Here is a 21,353-nt window from a genome sequence, read left to right as displayed (position 1 = left end):
TGTGAGTTTTGAATTGTTAGAAGTGCTCTTGAAACCCTGGCAAGGTGTTGTTGTTGCTGCCACTGTTGTTGCCGCCATTGGAGGACTCTGGCATTTGCATCATGTAGTGCAGCTGTTGGTATTGGTAGAGGAGTTTCTGGAACTGGCACGTTTGGCACTGGTGCCCAGGGCTGCAGTGAGGGTGCTGCTCTTGGTGCGGGGGCTGCTGCAGGAGGTGGGGAGAGCCCGCGTCCGCTGATTGTCAGAGACCCAGGGCCTCGGCGTGCTTCCGGGCTTTGAGCCGCAGGTCGGCGATGCTCGAGTTCTTGCTGCTGGTCTTGACGGCGGCGGCGGCTGCGGCGGCGGCGGCGGCGGACGCCGACTCGGCGATCGAGGCGATCTGCAGGCCGAAGGGGGGAGGGGGGAACATCAGGTAGGGCGCATGGGCCGCCAGGTGGTGGTGGAGGTGCGAGTGTGCGTGTGCCACTCCGTCCAGCTGTAGCTGCGCCTGAACCTGCAACAAGCACCGGAAAATAGGGACTTAGACTCTCCACTGACAAGAGGACAAAGTTAATGCATTATATAAATAATAAGTAAAAGCAATTGACTGCTGGATGCTGGAATCTGAAACCAAAAGAGAAAATGCTGGGAAATCTCAGCAGGTCTGGCAGCATCTGTAAGGAGAGACGTTTCGAGTCCAGATCACCCTCTCCAAGTGAAGTATTCAGTCAGGATAAAACCGGCAACAAAACATAGGGTGGCACAGTGGTTAGCACTGCCGCCTCCCAGCGCCAGGGACTCAGGTTCAATTCCTGGCTTGGGTCACTGTCTCTCTGGAGTTTGCACATTCTCTCCGTGTCTGCGTGGGTTTGCTCCGGTTTCCTCCCACAGTCTGAAAGATGTCCAGAGTGTATTTTGTTGGATCACCCATATTATGAATGTACAACATTGGTCATGTTAAATTCTCCCTCAGTGTACCCGAACAGGTGCTGGAGTGTGGCGACCAGGGGACTTTCACACTAACTTCATTGCAATGTTAATTTAAGCATACTTGTGACTGATAAATAAAATTTAACTTTAAAAATCTTTCATTCTTGAAGTTTATTTTTTTTAAATATTTAAACTTTCTCATAATGTTCTCTTTAAATCCCTTACAGGTTTGCTGATCTTTCTCTGCGCCCCAGCTGTGAATGTCACATTATATTCTCTTTTCCTTCTCCCCGATGTATTCTATGAATGGTATGCTTTGTCTGTAGCAGTGCACAAGAAACAATACTTTTCACTGTATCCCAATACATGTGACAATAATAAATCAATTCAAATCAGATCAAAAATAATTGAAACCTGCGGACAAATTTGCAACTGTCCCTTTTTCTTGGGGGCCATTCATTATTGCTCACCATCCCCATCATAAGCATACCAATAAAAATGATAGGAATTGCAAGTGAGCATATGAGACTTCCCTGTCTGAAATATCACATTCCCTCCCTGATGCTGTTTATATTTTTTACTCCATGTGGTGGCACAGTGGCACAATGGGTAGCACTGCTGCCTCACAGCACCAGAGACCCAGGTTAAATTCCGGCCTTGGGTCACTGTCTGTGTGAAGTTCACACATTCTCCCCGTGTCTGCGTGGGTTTTCTCTGCATGGTCCGGTTTCCTCCCACAGTCCAAAGATTGGCCATGCTAAATTGACCCTAAAGTCAGGGGGATTAGCAGGGTAAATATATTGGGTTACGGAAATAGGGCTTGGTTGGGGTTGTGGTCGGTGTGGACTCGATGGGCTGAATGGCCTCCTTCTGCACTGTAAGGATTCTATGATTCTATGATCCTTAAGGCGTTCAAGGTAGCGGCGGCACGGTAGCATAGTGGTTAGCACTGCTGCTTCACAGCTCCAGGGACCTGGGTTCGATTCCCAGCTTGGGTCACTGTCTGTGTGGAGTTTGCACATTCTCCTCGTGTCTGCGTGTGTTTCCTCCGGGTGCTCCGGTTTCCTCCCACAGTCCAAGATGTGTGGGTTAGGTTGATTGGCCATACTAAAAATTGCCCTTAGTGTCCTGAGATGCATAGGTTAGAGGGATTAGTCGGTAAATATGTAGGGATATGGGAGTAGGGCCTGGGTGGGATTGTGGTCGGTGCAGACTCGATGGGCCGAATGGCCTCTTTCTGTACTGTAGGGTTTCTATGATTTCTATGAGTCACTTCATTGCAGTGTTAATGTAAGCCTACTTGCGACACTAATAAATAAACTTTTAAAAAGTTACAAAGCCAATGCTCAGAATGGACCAGGCAAACCCAAATCCAATCCTTGCCCACTCCAGAAACCAAATTCAAAATGCAATTGAATCAGATTCAAGGTCCCCTACAAGGTAGACAAACAGGATGCAAGCTGACAGGATGCAAGCTGACAAGATGAGGCACTGCACCCCATCCCGGGCTTGATCTGTTTAAAGTTTATTTATTAATCACAAGTAGGCTTACATTAACACTGCAATGAAGTTACTGTGAAAATCCCCTAGTCGCCTCACTCCGGCGCCTGTCCGGGTGCATTGAGGGAGACCTTAGAAGAAAGGGTCCAATGTTCCTTCACACACTCCGCTTAAAGGGATGCAGTAGTACTCTGTGCACGTAATCTCTCAGCCCCCCTCCGCCCCCCGCCCCCACCTTTCCCTAAAAAGCACCCTTTTAAAACACCAATTTAGACAAGTAAAAATCAGTTAAATAGACTTACATTAGCATTACGGATGATTGATGGAGGGAGATAACTATCGACAGCGCGATAATTTAGGCAAAGCATTAAGTACGTTCTGCTTTTGTAGCAGTGATTATTAGCCCCTTATGTCGAACAGGCATTTGATCTTGTATCTAATGTCTGGTAGGGGGAGGGAGAAGGGGGAGTGCCGGTGGAATGAAATTTCCCGGAAAGAAAAGTGAGTGGCAACTTTTGGCAAGTCGGAATGCCCCGGGGCAGTTTGTTAATGTAAACTTCACCGTGCACTGTAAATTCCTACAGAATGTTACACAATCTTCCTAAAGCCAGTCCGGAGATAGGCATACCTGATCCAATTCTATGGCCGGCTCTCATTCGCTCCAATTACACGGAAGTCTGGATCTAATCATAATCGTGACCCAAGGAAAATGTATTCTTGTGTATGTTGTTTTTGGTTCCTTCCTGCCAAACTACTTATAGCCATTCGCCTACATTAAGCTTCATGAGAAATTAATTGCAAGCACAATTGTTTTCGCCATTTTTTGTGGGGGTGGGGGGGGGGGAGTCGGTTGAAATAGCATTTTTTTTTGTTTTTGAAGGAAATTGCCCGTTTCCTGGTAACTCCAGCGAAGGGAGGGGGAGGAGGGGGGCGGTGGGGGAGTTAGCGGCGGTGCTGGGGCGGACGGCGGAGCTTTCGTTAACCGTGGGACGGAGCCACACGCCTGAAGGGGTGACTCTGACTCTGTTAATCGGTGGACATCACAGTACATTTCAAAAACCTTGCAAAGCCGAAAGGAGGCAAAGTGGAGCAATTTGGGGGAGGGGGCGGGGAGGGGGGAAGAAAAGGTCCCGCCGAGATGCCCCACACACCATCATACGACGCGAATATCTCCTGCGATTTTCCGCTTGTTAGATCAAGAGGAATTGTGCGCAGATGATGGGCTGCTTAGAGGACAGCATGAAATAAACCCGACCAGGAGAGGCTGCTTGCTGCCTCTGGCCACTCAGATCAGCCAGGTTGTAATTCCCGTAGCATAAAGTGTTACAGTGGCTCGACTGGTTAAATGTACTAAACTCATGCACCGCCATGTAACACGATGCATTCAGGATACAGTTAAAATACAACACCTGTTGGAAAGGCATCCGTAGTGCTCCCATGTTCACGTATGGGGCAACGCGACAGGCGTCTAAATGGCTTCCTGTTCCTAGTATTACTCCTGGCAAAAAAAAATGGCAGAGAGAGAAATAATATTAAGACAAGATCATTTGGAATGTATGCAGATACTGGGGAGATGGAGGGGAGGGGGGGGGGAGATTCTCTCCCATTTACAATGAAATGGGAAGCACGTTTTTAAGGAATGATTTTATGACACCCAATGTACGGTCTCCCCTACATTAGAATCAAGCTTGTCTATGCAATAAAACACGATGGTTGGCCGCCAAAGTTATTACATTTTTCAAAGACATAATCTCCCAATTACTCGACTTTTTAAGCAGTTCTGCCGGTGTGTACAATTCGGAGGGAGCACTGTACACAAAATATACACAGGATCCTATTTAACTATCGGTGTGCTTGTTAGAGGGGGGAACACCGTGTTCAAGGAGAGGAGTGAGGGGGAGGTCAGCAAATGAGGGATTTTATTTTTAAAAGAAGCAGGGTCACGGTGTGGCAAATTAAATCCATATTTATTTCCTGCGTGTACTCCAGTCAGTGTTTCCATGTTCTGGGAGTCTTTAATCAGAATGTCTCCCTTTTCACTTCTTTGTGAAGTTATGAAACTTAATCCAAAAATTGAGAAAGATGTCCTCTGCTGAGGGTGCGGCGCGGGGAGGGGGGTGGGTGGTGGGGGTGGAGGGATGGGGTTGGGGTATTGTAGGTGGGGACGAATAATACCTTTATGCATTTGATTTTCTTGTTTTCGACACTTGGCCCGTCTGTTTTGAAACCAAACCTAAGGAGAAAGAGAAAGGGAGCGGGGAGAGAGAGAAAAGGTGTTAAAATCGGGTCTGGGAGACGAATCGATAAACTTTAACCCTGATTGGCTTTGTCGGGCTGTGGAAAGACAAATGGGCCGCGCTCTTGTCTCTAATGTGAAATAGTAATGTAATAACGGTGAACCGCTGTTACAGGCCTGACGTCCTTGTCAGGAAACCCGCCTTCCAGAGAGAGAGAAAAACAACGACCGGCATATATTAACTGGTTGTTGTTGTTTTGTTTTGGGGGGGGGAGGTGGAGAGAAGCAGAAAGCGGGTAAATAAACAATTGTCTGTTTCACCCAGGCAGGGAGAGGCGGCAGAAAGTTCAGTTCTGCCCTGTAACAGCCGGAGCTTCAACTGTTACCAGGCAGGAGATGAGCAAAACACCCTCGCCTTTGCCAATCCTGATTACATCCCGGGCAAAAAAATAAATAAATCCATCCTTTGATCTCTGCAACATTTGCCGAACGATCACGCGGTTAATTAATATTAATTGCATTTCCTAGATCAAATATACCTTGAAGCTCGCTTTAATTGCTTTAATAATGGTCATTTGAAATCGTATAATTAGTGAACAGAGGAACTTCAAACGGCATTGTTTAATTACCCCAGATACCTCGGCAATACTCTGTAGTGTGATCTGAGCTCATTGAAGCGGGTTCTCTGTTTAAAGTATGGATTAGGATTTAATTGTCAATGTAAATACGGGAGCAATGTAATGATTTTTCCTCACTGCCATTATTGCTTCCTGTTAACCGGATAAAATGTGAACACCTTTTAGTTTCAAGTGCCCTGGGTGAATTATAAAATCCATTGCAAGTTGCTTGGCGTCCCACCATCTCCTGAAACGTCGAATCGTAATTCAGTTATGGGAAACCCTAGGATTTTACAGCACGCTCCAATTTCATTTTATTATTTTTCTGTGTGTAGTTTAATTTCGAAACGGGTTATTGGGGCGATCTACACCCACTTGGCACGGTAGCACTGCTGCCTCACAGCGCCGGGTTCGATTCCCGGGTCACTGTGCGGAGTTTGCACATTCTCCCCGTGTCTGCGTGGGTTTCCTCCGGGTGCTCCGGTTTCCTCCCACAGTCCGAAAGACTGTGATGGTTAGGTGAAATGGCCACGCTAAATTCTCCCTCAGTGTACCCGAACAGTGTGGCGACTAGGGGACTTTCACTGTAACTTCATTGCAGTGTTAATGTAAGCCTGCTTTTGACACTAATAAATAAACTTTAAAAAACTTAGGCAGCCACTCCTGACTCAACCCCGACCAGGCGAAAGGGGCAGTGAGGATATAAGTGAAAAACTGCTATGAAATTGAAGGGAAATGAGTTGAGGTTGGACAATCGGGGGCTTTTTATAAATAAAAAGCTCCTGGCGACACAGGGAAATAAATCACAATAAATGGAATGACCCGGATTCGAGCAATCCTACAGGGGAGGGAGGAGGTAGTTGAATGTGTCCCCAGTGGATTTACAAAACAAAACAGAATAAAAGTTAAGGGAAAGTTTGAAATAAAATGGCATCCGTTGAAAATGAAACTTTTAACAGCAACACATTAACACATCGGGGACTGAAGGGAGCTTTCTGACCTCGAAGGGGGTTGTAATGTATATAACGGGGAATAATAATCGGATGATGGAGTTGTCGGCGGAAACCATTGGGTTAAATCTCGGGAGATGGTCAGATCAATTACAATTAGTGCCCAAATGTCGATTCCAAATATGTTAAGTTAAAACAACTACATTGTTTTCTGCCGCTTTACACAATCAATTCTTTATTAAGCACGGCTAAATGCTGCGCTCTGGAAAGGGTGGTAATATGATTTCTTTTTGATTTCCATTAGCTACAGTGAATAATGACATTTAATTTAGACCTGCGCCATAAACGAAAATATATTATGTGTAATTGAATTACCGGCTGCCCCTTACTGCTCTCATAAGTTTAAATTACCCAGTGACAGATGCCTGGTGTGCGCCGCCGAACCAAGCAGGTTAATAACACCTAGATCCACCACAATCACTCCGATTTAGTTAACATAGATTTTTGTTGCTGCTGCTGTCCTCCCCAACCCCCCCCCCCCCGCTCCCCCACCCCATTTCCACATCTGATGTACCCCCCTCTGTATCCAGAGAGTTAATGATTCAATCAATCCCCACACTTCACTTTATTGTAAGCTACCGGGAACAGAGGGCACACGCACAGGGGTAGATTCGGTTACTCCGAGTGCCCAGCGCACTGACGGCACAGAGCAGTTGCTCTCTGATGTCAAGGGAGGTTTCCGTGTTGCTAAGTATTACACCGGGGTCGCTGTGCTGACCTCCCCCGCTTGACCTGAGGCTGGAAACGCCGCCACTAATAAGCGCTGTATCCACGTAGCACTGCTCAGTTGTCTCCCTGTGTCCAATCTCCCCTCCATCCATCTCCCCTATCCATCTCCCTCCACTTGTTTCTCCATTTGTCCCGGCGCAGGCATCATCCCCCCCGAGATTTCGATTTAAAACGCAATTTGGGTGGAAGATAATGCGTTTCTGGCGAGGCGCGCATCTTACAGGATGTACACTTCCCATGGAAGAGCAATCTGCCAGATGCATATGTGCTTGGCTCAGATGGGTCCCGCCTTTAAGGAACCCTAACTTTAATCATTCCTAACCTCCAAGACACCGTAAAAAAATTATTCTGCCAGAAGACTGAATTCAGAATGCTTATTTCGCTCGCTAGCTCCCATGTCTGATGGGTGGAATTTGGTGTCTGGGCTTTCTAACTCTTCAGAGATCTTTAAACCAGATCTTTTTGTTTAAAATCAATTTCTTACAAATGTGTTTTATCGCTTGGGACTTGACCCTGAGGCAGACTCTTGAGATCTTCAGATAAGTGCAACTCTTTTCAAATAAACATAACTCAGATTTATGTTTAGATCCCTCTGTTTTGAATCGGAAGCACTGACAGTAAATACATTGTGGCGAGTGGGTTATCAACAGAGACGGTGATCCGTGTACAGAGAAAAACACAACTCCCCTGTTAGTCTTCTACCTGAATTCCCGCTTCACCGGCTGTGTGTTTTATTCCATTCTTAAAGTTACAAAGCCAATGCTCAGAGTGGCCTGGGCAACCCCAAATCCATTCCTTGCTCCAAAAACCTAATTCAAAATCCAATGGAATCCAATTCAAGGTCCCCACAAAACAAGAACCAAGCTGACAAGATAAGGCTTTACACCCCATCCTAGGCTTGATCTGACGCTTGATCTTAGCCTAAAAGGCCGAGAAGCAATTAAGTAAAGTAATGTTTATTAATTAGTCACAAGTAGTCTTACATTAACAATGCAATGACGTTACTGTGAAAATCCCCCAGTCGCCACACTCCGGCGCCTGTTCAGGTACATTGAGGGAGAATTTAGCATGACCAGTTCACCTTACATCTTTTAGACTGTGGGAGGAAACGGAAGCACCCGGAGGAAACCCACACAGACGGAGGGGGGAGAATGTGCATACTCCGCACAGACAGTGTGCGGGAATCGCACCCGGGTCCCTGACACTCTGAGGCAGCAGTGCTAACCACTGTGCCACCCAGGGACAAGTTTATTTCAAGATTTAATGAGGGCAAAATTTCAGTGCTAACTGGTGTTGTGTACATTTTAACGCCACGGCGCTTTAATCTCCTCTCAGTGAATGGGCCTCACCTGCACCCTAGCTTCAGACAGCCCTAGCCTCTGGCTCAGCTCCTCTCTCATGAAGGCGTCCGGGTAGTGGGTCTCATCGAACAGTCGCTCCAGTTCATTCAGCTGCTCCAGTGTGAAATTCGTCCTGCTCCTCCTCTGCTTTAACTTGGTCTGACCGTCCTCGTCCTCTGATTTCACGTCCTCCCTCTTCTCTTTACATTCATAAATGCCTGCAACAGACCAATGTCATCCCGTGAGTCGGGACCGAGGGAAACGCACGCAGGCACAGAACATGTATCCATTCTGAACTTCCGAAAGTGAGACACAACTCCCAGCATTTTGTAATTGCCTCCGCATAGCCCCATTCCACTTTAAACAGTGCAATTAACTTTAGCCATAAGTGATGTGACCATTCTCGAATGATGTCCCACTTCACTCCCAGAGATGTTAAGAGACGCTTGCGTTAAAGTGTAAATCCTTATCTGATCCCAACGGGAAATTACTTGGCTTTTGACAATAGACTTGGTCATCTAGAGAAATAAAGCCACACTGCCCACTTCTCCAGTTATAAATCATTCAACATTCGTTATTGTAAACAAATAACACTTTTCTTTCTGGATTATGGGAGCATCCGAAAAGCTTGCGTGAATCTTTATCTGGTACTGCCTTCTGACTGATCTGATTTTGCTTTTTTTCTCTCCCCTCTCTCTCTCTGGATCTGAGTCACACAAGGGCCTACAAAAAGGATGTGTTTTTTTATATATATAAAAAATAAGGGTCTTGTTGCCTTTTATATTGACTGGGGGGGGGGGGTGGATGGGGGGGGGTGAAGGGGGGGGTCTATCACCTATAAAATGTCTCGCTGACATTTTATTCCTGCAAGAACAAAGCGGCACAGACAAGCAAACTCTATGTTCCAATTAAAGGAGCACAAACAAGTGTGAAGATTTGCCTTGTTTTTTCTCTCTCGCGCCTGTCATTACCCGCACAACGCAATCTTTGATCACTGTTAGTGCCAAACGATATTTGTATTTCAGTCTCTTCTACAAGACGAACGCTTCCAACTGCCACACACTGTCAGACTGCTGAATTCTAATAGCCAGAGATAGCGGGATTTTTTTTCCCCACCATCTCCTGTTTGTTTTGTATCATGTCTATATCACACTAGCAGACGCTGCCTGGGCAATCGACACAGGCCTGTCTTTAAAAAAAATAAATAAATGATCATTATCCATCGGGCGACCATTTGTACCCCACTGCCAACTAACTGCCTTGTTTTCACTGGAATCTGGGCCAGTTTTTACCGACCATTTAGCTGTTGCATGTACCGATTTCAGATGTGCTTGTTGTTACCTAATTGACGGACTTCGATTCCTGCCCGACAAACAAAATGGGCCGTTTACAGTTATACTCCATTAGCTGCCTATTTGTTGGGGGAAAACATGTATCCGTGTTCGCATTTGCAAATTCCATTGAAGGCTTCGTCTCATTAGGAAAACTTTCAAGTGTTGTTTATAAACCCTCTTCTTTTCAAATGTAAATACAATCACTGTGTGCAAATAAATCGAGATTGACCGTGCTACCTTTTTTGTAAATAGCTGCATTGTGACCAGAAAGACAATGTGTTAAACACCGTTTTCTTTCAAGACAGTTTGTGCCTCTCTCCTCTAACCCTCTTCCGCAAGATTTACTGTTGAGATATTAATATTAAAAATTGACTAAGTGGAAAATTTGAGGTCCGCTCGCCACAAATTCTAAAATACCTGTAACGTCAACAGTATTATGCATCCTTCAGATAATTTATCTAGGTATTATATATTGCACATGTTAGCTCTCTCTCTCTCTCTCGATATTAAATTCTGATAAATCCGGGGATGGATGTGTTGAATAGGAATTTCCAGAAATATTATCCGGTGTCAGCAGATATATATTTAATACCAAACGAATTTAAGAAGTTCATATTTATTTATTGGAGTGGGGTTGAGGCTTAAAAGTGAATCGAGCGGGAGAGTGGAAAACGGATTCCATGTCAATAAAATGGCTAGAACTTACTAATGGTGTTTTGTTTTGTGTTTAAATTTAGCTGCGAGGTGAGAATCACGAAAGTGAAATCTGTGTCATAAGAAATGCTTTGATCTTTCAATATCCTGTCTTGCCAAGGCCCCGTGTTTATTTAACCCCAGGTTTTCCATAACGATGTTAAGATGGAGGGGGGGGGGGGGGGGGGGAATGAAATCCGAGACCATTACAAATGAATGTGCTCCGAGTCTTCCCTGAACTATATGAATCATAATAAGGCACCCTCTTTACAGCGATGGAGATCGCCTCGCCTATTTAAAATCTCCCCGAGACTGCTATTCATTCGATCATCGCAGGTAATTACATTAGGAGAAGGACTTCGCGCCATCATTTCTTTTTAAGTCACTGTCTGAATTCTGAGCAGACATGAATAGCAATAAAAAAAAGCGCCAGTACATTCTGTTATTGCCTTCAATTGAATAAAACTGAAATATTAATATAGAGATGGGACATAATGAATCTGGCGTACAATTCCGCACACATTTAAATGCCCCATTTAGCACCCAGGATCTCAATCTTATCACATAATCACCGGTATGGGTATTTCTTTTGAGAAAGAATAGTATTTATTGTCTGCACACCCTGCACCTTAACTGATGACATTCGATATCGATGGTCGACTTTATAGAGTTAAAATATAATTTATATATGTATATATATATATAAACAATGATTTAAATGACTGCTACCTTGGGAATATGGGAGCTGTATGAAGTAATTGAATCTTGGAAGGCAACTGTTTACAACGCTGGCCAGTCTTTTGTAGGGTATGCATTTCCCAACACGTTATTGAACCGTGTGCACTCGGTGTAAAGACCGTGCTTTTTAATTGCATCTCTGATCTAATTTGAACAACAAACGTGTTCTTTCCCCCGGCTTGAGTTCGATTCCTTGCGATTTAAGATTTAAACCGGCCACAATCCCCCTCCCCACTTGCTACATCGAAACTGCGATGAAATGATTATTTGGACATCGGTCGTTCCAATCGATTTTTGCCCGTGATTCCGGCAAAAGCTCGGATTTCCGCGCGGCTATGAAACATGAGCGGTTTCCAAGGATAAGGTTTTCCCCCCCTCCCCTCTCTCCCCCCTCTCTCTCTCTCCCAGCCTTTGCCGTTCCCTGCACTTTGGGCCAGAGCGCTTGTTTGTTTTGCAGAACATCAGAGACAGGGTGGAGAGATACACACCGGAAAGAAGGTCTAAACTCCCCCTCCCCCCCACATTGTACTTTTGAACAGTTCCTATCCCTGAGACTATGGGGTGGTAAAGATGGGGAGTTGGGAGTGGAGGGGAACGTTACCCCCACGCCATCCCAATATTTGTTCAAGTCCTTCCATTTGCCTCCAGCGTTTAGGCGAGGAATCCAGCTCCCTGCCCTCTCCCGAATGCATTGGAAGCGAACTTTTCTCTGCAGGGGCCCCGAGTGGATGAGAAAGAGGTGTTGTGCAGAATCGATTTCCGATGGTTCCTGTCTAAGGCCTTGGGTATAGGCCGAAGCAAAAACGCTTCCTGTCTTTTCAAGCCCGCAAGTTATGGGAATGAGATGGAGCGGGCGTGTGTGCATGCATCTGCCGATACATTTCTATCTGTGTACGCGTATTTTTGTATATAGAGCATAACACACACTCACTCAACGCCGCTTACCTTCAGAAGTTCTGGCCGAATTTAATTCTTTCACTTTCTCATTCTCGTTCTCCACATCCTTGTAAATGTGCGTTGGGCAATGGCTGGTGTCAGTGATATCCTGACAGCTAGAATCCGAGCCACTCAGCTCCCTGCTCCGGGCTAAGCCACTCTCCAAAACTTCCCGATATGTGATCGCCTCTTTCTTATCCTTGTTTTTCTGCTCGAAGGATTTGGAAACGAACGCCGTCAGTTCTTCCATGACTAAAGGCTCGCTCGATCCCTGCCTTTTTTTTTTGCTCAAACAGGCTCCGAGCCAGCAGAGAGAGGGAAAAGAATCCACTCCCCCCACCCCCCCACCCACCCACCTTTTCCCTCCTTCTTCCCCGATGTGTCTATAATGATGCCTCGTTCTCCTGCTGGTCACCTTGTTACATGATGTTGGAAGGGGTTGGTGGCGGAGGGAGATCGGCCCTGGTGTTATGTGTTACTATTTGAGATCAGAGTATTTATACTTGGCGACCAGAGCCCTCCCCCCACTTTCATTCCATCTTCTCGGCAATTATTCAGTCGAATACGTCTCAAACGCGTGGATCTTACAACCTGTGCAACTCCTCCACCTCCTCCTCCTCCTCCTTCCCCCACTGCTCTGTCTCTCCCCCTCTCTCTCTCGCTAATCCAGTAACCGGATAGGATTCTTTTAATTTAATTACCATCCTATTATTGCAACTCCCCCCCATTACTTGGCTAAACACTCGGGACGTGTGGCAACTGTTTACACAAGGAATGGCTGGAAGTCCGCCGGGTTCAGCGGGAGCGAATCAAACTTTAACTCGCCCGCGCCGCGATTGCAGAATGGTGATGGGGACAAAATAGGTGAACTGGAAACAAAACAAAAGGTGCAAAAATGCTTCAACCACCAGGCTGATTAATGCACATCGCGGATGCCAGAGTTACTGGGCGCCTTTGATGTCAGTTATTTTACAAAACAAATGCTACATTGTTGGCACAATCACGACAGATATAAATACAACACGATTGTGTAGGAATATATTGTGTATAATATTCGACACTTCAGTTACACAGTTGTGTAAGAATATACATTGTAATATTCGACACTCCAATCACACGGTTATGTAAGAATATACAGTGCATAATATTCGACACTTCTATTACACAGTTGTGTAAGAATATACATTGTAATATTCGACACTGCAATTACACAATTATGTAAGAATATACATTGTAATATTCCACACTTCTTTTGCACGGTTGTGTAAGAATATACATTGTAATCTTTGACATTTCTATTACACAGTTCATTGTAATATTCGACATTTCTATTACAGTTATGTAAGAATATACAGTACATAATATTCGACACTCCAATTACACAGTTGTGTAAGAATATACATTGTAATATTTGACACTCCAATTACACAGTTGTGTAAGAATGTACATTGTAATATTCGACAGTCCAGTTACACAATTGTGTAAGAATATAGATTGTATAATATTCGACACACCAATTTCACAGTTGTGTAAGAATATACATTGTAATATTCGACAGTCCAATTACACAGTTGCTTAAGAATATACATTGTATAATAGTCGACATACCAATTTCACAGTAGTGTAAGAATATACATTGTATAATATTCGACACACCAATTTCACAGTTGTGTAAGAATATACATTGTAATATTCGACAGTCCAATTACACAGTTGCTTAAGAATATACATTGTATAATAGTCGACATACCAATTTCACAGCTGTGTAAGAATATACATTGTATAATAGTCGACATACCAATTTCACAGTTGTGTAAGAATATACGTTGTATAATATTCGACACTCCAATTACACAATTGTGTACAAATATACACTGTATAATATGCGACATTCAATTACAAATTATTGTGCCCCGGCATTTATTTTGATTTCTGGCTTATTGCAATTCATTTGGAAGTTTTCTAATGTGTACGATCAAAATAGTTATAGTTTTTAATTATATATAACATAGAGAGATTAAGTCATATCACTGGTTAGTTAATCTTATAAATAAGTTAAGGGCGACTACTAGTTGTAACAAATGTAAGGCAGGTTCTGGTTTGAGAATATGTGAATCTCTGTATTATCACATATTTTACAAGGACAGAAGTCTCCAAATGAAACGGCCATCTCATGTAATTATTATTTTTTTGTCTTGGCGAATTGCATTGGTTTTGTACTTGGAACTTCCGCATAACCCAAAAAATAAGGGTTATGATGAATCAAATGTTGCTCGCACTAAAAGCGTTATTATTAAGATAATTAAGAAGCGCTCTCAATGTTGCCGAGATATCACAACATGAATTTTAACATATTATACAGGTGGGGGCGGGGGGCGGAATGCATCATTGGTACCTTTTACAATTACTGATCTTGACATTTATTGCATTGCTTCATCTATATGTCACCTCCGATATGGATTTCTTTTTAAAAGTGACATGCAATGAAGTCCTTAATTCAATATGCGCGCAAATGAACAAATGATCCAGCCAGAGTTTGTCCTTTCTCACTGTTAGGGGAATGTCGCCCATCTCCAAACAATGGAATGTAACCGGGTTAAATTTGTGTGCTTTTATAACACCTACCAAATTGACTCGATCAAGGCTGCATGTGGGAGTAGGAGTGTGGGGTGGGAGCGGGGGTGGAAGCGGGGTTGGGGTTGTAGGCTTATCAGAGATGGGTCCCTGAAAACCCCGCTTTCCAGTATGCCACCAGATCCTCCCCCCCCCCCCCCCCCCAAACCCCTTTTTACATCCAAGGTCGCTCACGGTCACCGTATGGTCAAGACGATCTGCAACCCAATTGGTGTCCCTACATCGTGCCTATTATTCCAAGGGGGAATTGACCTGAAATTGCATTGGAAATTGTCGTTTCAAACGCCAAATCAATAAAGCCCATTTAAAAAGTGAAGATTGCTGGGTTTTTTTGTTAAATCTCCTAATGCGTTTTGTTTCATTAATTGGGAAGTACTGGATACAGGGGTCTCAACCTTTCCCCAACATCTGTCCTACCAAATTACGCATCTGATCAGTTACACGCGAATTTCCACTGTTATCGGCAGCGTTCAGGAATAAGCAACCCTTTTAGCAAGTCACAACGTATTACTGTCCTGGGAGGGAATGGAGAAAATTTGGCCTTAAGCAGGTCCTCCTTGTGCTCGGGGTGTTTTCCCGCACGGAAATTGTTCCAGTGAATTCCGTTACATTTCTGCTGCCGGCTGTGAGTCCCAGACTGCCGATCATTCCGGTTAATAGACAGTGCTAGCTGGTAGAGCTTGTATGGCGATGCCTTTCGAGAACTTATATTGTTTGCACTGACCCTCACAGGAGTGGCGTTTGCCTGCCTCTGGTTGAAAGGACAGAAGGACGAGGCAGAGGAAGGGGTGGGGGGGGGGGGGTGTCACAGTTATTTTGGAACTAGAGTTTGCAATGGAATTTCAGACGCTTGAAACTGAGGGCTGACCCAGATGGGGGGAAACCGCTCCAGGATTAGCAAGTGTTTTATGCGCTCCACCGCCCTCTCCGCCGGCAGGCTGGATGGAATGAGCAAGTAACCCAGTCAGAAACGAAACAGGTGGGTGCCTCCTGTATTAAGAAGTTAAGCAGAGTTTTGTGTTGTGACCTGGTCTCCCTGGCCACTCGTGGTCCGAACATGGATTAATGATCGTTTAAAACTTGGTGAATGGTTAACACTTTTGCGTTAGAAAAACAAATACGCCACAACCTTTTAAACTGACAAGCTCTCTACACCTCCCTCCCTCAGTCGAAGACAAGCCAGAGATCGAGTCACGAAATGCTTCAAATCGAATATATTTCCCTTCAACTTTTGGGAATTCTAATCCTATTTTAAAATCGGTTAACTTCAAAAAATATTTACATAAAAGCAAATTACTGCAGATGAAGCATATTTTTCTTTTTTTCTTCAGTGAGTATGCCTGCCTTATTCCCGTTTCATTTTGTATCACTTGCATCCTTCCTTTGGATAGAGCAGTGTGAATCAGCTAAGTGGCGTCTGGACGAGAACCCCACTGATCTGTCCACATGCACCCATTCAGGAAAGTGATTCTGTTATTGTTTATTCAAGGAGGAGGTGAAGAAGTGTGTTTTTTTTAATAAACAGGCCTTTCCCTTACTTGACAGCAACACCGACTCTCCGCCTGATCCCTCCTATGGGATCTCTTCCACTCTAGGCTTCTTCGTCCCTCGTTACCACCACCACCCCCTCCCCCCCCACCCCCCTCCCCAGAATTGTGGCAGGTAAGCTCCAAAATTTTGCCATCACCCACACCCCCCCTTAAAATCCTCCCTTGTGTCAACAACAGAGTAAATGTTCTATTTGTGGTGCAGTTGCCTCCTTGCTGTGTGAGAGAGCTGGACATTGTCCAGTTCTCTTGCCAGGGCATGGGGTAACTTCAATCTATAATTAAGAAAAAAAAAGTTTATTTGATTTCCCATCAACGAAGGGCAGCCTTTGAAACACAGCTTTGTGGCTTGTGGTTTTGACTGGCCGTGTCACAAGTCTGGCAGTGTTGAACTCCAAGAAGATCGCGCATATCGAAGTTTACCCCAGTCCAACGCCGGCATCTCCACATCATGACGTGTTGACCGAGACAAGGCAGGGTGGTGGGGGGGAGCTTGCAGGGAAGGAAATGTAGTTGACACAACTGTCTGGGAAGTGAAAGTAAAAGTGAGGCCCTTTGTTAACCTGTGCAGTGAGGGAAATGGGAACAAACATGTATCCATTTCACGGATATCCGGATTCTAACATCTCCTCCATCAGTCTTCTCACTTCCAATTTTGCATTGATTGGCGCTGAAGTCAAATCGCCAATGTTTCTGCTATCCACTCCAATTAAACTCTAGTTAATGTCCAAGATAAGACTTATTCCCTCCGCCATGCATTTAGTTATGTTTTGTTTCTGTACAGGCACTCCAGCGAGGGGGACAATCGATCCCACCGTTTGGATACCATTACAAGACCCTCTGGTATTTTAATGAACTCTTCTGAGGTACACAGCATTATAAATATCCGTTGCAAAATGCCTGATTGAGATGCACTTGAGACGATAGCGCAAGCTTTCATTGTCACCCCAGTAAATCTTTTAAAATTACTTATGTTGAGGCACTGACGTGGATTACACATGTGGCTTCCAATCTAACAACACCCCCAGGGTAAGCAGCGCAGACTCAGGGCTCAAGTGGAACTCCGGCACTGTTGTACAGCAGCCTTTCCCCGCAACAAGACTCCTAAAATACAATCAGAGGGGCATTAAAGGGAACAGTGTCTGTGACGGCTCAATTATACCGAGAGACGGAACTGTTAGATGGACAGATAAACAGAATGATAAATAAATAGCCCAGGAAGGAAAAGATACAAGGGGGAAAAATATATACAACACGTTCCCAGTGAAATATTAATCAGGATTTATTGTTCTCCAAGGGGCCAGTGGAATCATGTCACGATGATGCGGCAGAGGGCCAGCACCTCGAGTAAATAAAGGGCTGCCTTATCGTTTCACACGTCCCATTATACAGTTCACCAGAGATTAATCCGTCAATTAGCACTTTCGCATCTCCGTGCATGAGGTTCGAAGAGCGACCCTTCATATCACACACACACACACACACACACACACACGGTCTCCGGGAGCCAGGCGCACCTCGGAGCATCTGTCTGCTGTGGCTGTTAAGATGATTATGTTCTCTTGGTCTAACAGGCTGATGAGTATTGATAGCGTTGTATCAGGTTGCTGTACAGCTTGCCAAAGAGATAGCCCCAAAACGACACATGTTAAAATCTACACGGGGTATACACCGTACGGTTTAAAAAACAATGTAACCTCCCGTTTAATATCAGTTTGCCATCTGCACGTTTGCCCAGACTTATATTCTATCGCAATAAGTACATTCCCCTTTGCAATATCTGGTCTCAAATATACTGGGACCAGGGCTAATAGATCATTATTAACAGAGAATTCATTTCCACTACATTGAACAGGTATCACTCTCCAGAACTCACTTGGGGGTTTTAAGAGTACAGTGATGTCTTCATAAACACCTCGCCCCATTATTGATATTCCCTCTTTGATGCCCGAACATTTATGGTGATCGAGTTAGAATTTAGTACTGATTTTATCTTCTTTGAGACTGGCCGATATTTATTAAGTCCAAGGAAATCCGTTCATAAAAACACACACACACACTCCCTTCGGTACTATTCTCAATCGATTTCCAAGCGGCAATGATATTTTATGATCTTCTACAGCTAAACAACTTCTCCAAATCTCCCCAACGCGCGGAACTGATTGATTTTAAGAAAAAACATACTCTTAAAAAAATCACGCTTAAGAAAAATATTGCTCCCTTCGTTTACCCGAGACGCATTTAAGAAGATTTAATTTACGTGGAAATCTATCAGCATTCGATATGCCGTTTAAAAATTTAATGTTTTCTCAAGCAAGGACGGTCCCTTTGCGTTCATTTATCCCGCTAACCACGCCGCTTTCGATGGCGTTTGGTTTTAAATAATTATGATCTATGGATCGAAATGTCACACAGTTCGATGCAATCAGTGTCTTGAGCGACCCACAACTTGCCTCAACTTGAGGGGCAGCAATATAGCTTGGGGTGCAGAAGAGAAATCTAGTTCACACAGCCTGCTGAATAATCTACCATGGAGCTTTTAGGAGGGGGGGGGGCACATCAAGTAGGGGGATAAAAGCCAAGAAAATTGTCCCTTTAAAGTTAAGAAGTAATTGCCATTTTACCACCGGCAGCGAAATAAAAAGGGTAACAGAATAAAAAACAGGAGGAAAACAATCACACTTTAGTTTTACATTTTCATGTATCAGCTCCGATTTTGAAGGTTTGGAAACACAGACACACGCACATAAACAGAGAACACACTGACCCTATTAATTTTGAATTGAACGTTTGCTGATATTTACATTTCTGGCTCTTGGATGTTGGGGACTGATTGATTTCCGGGAGATTTCAACCTCCGATTAGGTTAACAAAAGTGCTGAGGGAAAACAGAGGGCCAAATATGGGCATCGCTTAATCGGCACAGTGTTCTGGCTTCCAAATCAAACCTCGCCAGGGATGGCAAGTGCTCAAAACAACAGAGTGAAGGGTTCTATGATTACAGTCCTGTCTGACAATTCTCTCTCTGTCTGTCGCTTTATTGTGGCACCGATACCTTCTTGAACGGACGATCTTTAATTAGTTTTTTTTTCTCTCTGTCTGTACGTGTGGAAAACATTAATAATCTCTTTTTATTGAATTGTATGCTGGAACGAGGAGAAGGAAATGGTATTGTGTGATCTCGCTTGCAAATTATAGGATGCGAACCCTTTAAATAGTAGCGAGGTCACTTGTGCCAATTCACCAATCAAAAAGGAAACTTTGAAGACTGAGATACAAGGATAAGGGGATATTTTTAGGGACATAAACGCCAACATTTGCAACTTCAGGGAAGCCTTGCACTAAGATTTCACTGGACCGTTTCGCCCCTTCCGACCTATTCTCCAATTAAGTCGTACATGGATTTTTTTTTTAATGAACAGGTTCGTACAGATGTGTGTAATCTTCAATAAGAGTCTTGGTCAAATTATTCATAGAATCCATAGAATCCCTACAGTACAGGAGGCCATTTGACCCATCGAGTCTGCACCGACCACAATCCCACACAGGCCCTATCTCCGCACTCCCACATATTTACCCTGCCAATCTCCCGGACACTAAGGGGAAATTTAGCATGGCCAATCAACCAACCCGCACATCTTTGGACTGTGGGAGGAAACCGGAGCACCCGGAGGAAACCCGCGCAGACACGGGGAGAACGTGCAGACTCCACACAGACAGTAACCCAAGGCTGTAATTGAACCCGTGTCTCTGGCGCTGTGAGGCAGCCAATGTAAATCACTGTGCCCTTATGTCCTCAAATCATGTCCTCAAATTCTGTCTATGTTTTGGGGGAGGGCGGGATGGGGGGGGGGGGGCGGGACAGATGCATTTGAGGACGTGGGAGGTGAAAATGGAAGAATAAGAATTATAATAACCTCCCCCCCATTCGATACTTTCTCCGCCTCTGACTTAAGCTAAGGAGAAGCAATATAACATTTGTCGAATATTCTCCCAAACCGATGCGAGCGCCCTCAGCGGTAGAGTTACATTTGAATATTAAGTTGTTTTGCTTACACCCACGTACACACACACACACAAAATGAGTATTAGACTATTAAGTGTTTCTACGATGCTAATTAGCTGCGGTGGAGCCCTAACCAGACTTCGCCTGTAACTAATAAGGAATCAATTAGCTAATGAAGTGGCCATTAAGTGAAAGCGAGTCTTAGCATGGATATTTATAATACTTTGCTATGATCCCCTTAATTGCCGCTGTCATACGGAGTTCACAGCTTTCAGCATTCCTAATGAGAATCATTATATCATAACTGGCACACTTAGAAGATTTAGTGGCATAACTGCTTCCCAATTATTTTTAATTACCGACCATTCTTGTAATCAGGCACTCTGCTACCAATCTAGTTTCCAGCTATCCTTAAGCTTTCCAATTTACTTTTCTCTCTCACGCCCCCCCTCCTCCCCACCCAACCAGAACCCCCCACCCCTGGCCAACCCGCGCCCCCCTCCCCAGCTTTGGCGAAGCGTTCCTTCCCTTCTTGGTGTTGGGAGAAGGGAAACTTTTCCCTGAGACGTCCTGGAATGACTCTCTGTCCCTCACTGACGTGGGGAAAAGATTTGTCACCGGAGGGGATGGCAGACCCACCGTCCTCCTCATGGGGACCAGCCCTAGGAGATGTGGCCATGAGGATTATCGGTGGATATTTGGGAGACACTGGGTGGGTTTGGGGGGGGGGGGGGATGCAGCCTTGAATTTCCTCTGCGCCAATTATTGGGGACGAATTAAAGTGGCCCCGAGTTGTTTTCGGTTTGAAATTGTTTTTTTTATTTTTAAAGAAAGTCTTAACATGTCGAATGCATTGAGGGGGGTTGCGGAGAGGTTTGGGGAGGGGTTGGGAGATTGGGGAAGGGTTGTGGGGGTGGGGAGGGGTTGGAAGGTTAGGGAAGGGTTGGGGAGGGGTGTATGTGGAACGGGAGCTGGTTCACCGGTCCACTCAGATTGTGGGTTAGGCATTAATGGATGGCGGATGTCATTTATACTGGCGCCTGAAATGCATCTTGTATTTTTTGTTGTTGTTTTAATAAAACGGCGGATTTAATTGTTTTAGCACCTCCTATTGTGGCGGGGTT

At 44.6% G+C, this 21,353-nt stretch overlaps 1 protein-coding gene across 2 annotated transcripts; it reads right to left on the bottom strand.

The window, feature by feature from the left end:
• Positions 1-241: 241 nt before the first annotated feature.
• shox (shox homeobox) lies at positions 242-12,292 on the bottom strand. Of its 2 annotated transcripts, none has more exons than XM_078222479.1 (5): positions 12,052-12,292; positions 8,351-8,559; positions 4,585-4,642; positions 3,803-3,907; positions 242-519 (listed from the first exon to the last, which is right to left on the bottom strand). In XM_078222479.1, the coding sequence occupies exons 1-5, from the start codon at positions 12,290-12,292 to the stop codon at positions 242-244; spliced, it is 891 nt and encodes a 296-aa protein (XP_078078605.1). The 2 variants fall into 2 exon arrangements, with proteins under 2 accessions (XP_078078605.1, XP_078078606.1); XM_078222480.1 differs by having other exon boundaries at positions 242-493; positions 3,819-3,907.
• Positions 12,293-21,353: the final 9,061 nt, after the last annotated feature.

Source organism: Mustelus asterias, chromosome 10 (genome assembly GCF_964213995.1).
Source record: "Mustelus asterias chromosome 10, sMusAst1.hap1.1, whole genome shotgun sequence".
In the NCBI taxonomy this organism is placed as follows: Eukaryota; Metazoa; Chordata; class Chondrichthyes; order Carcharhiniformes; family Triakidae; genus Mustelus; species Mustelus asterias.
The sequence above is the reverse complement of the archived record's forward strand: the minus strand, read 5'-3'. Positions and strand labels throughout refer to the sequence as shown.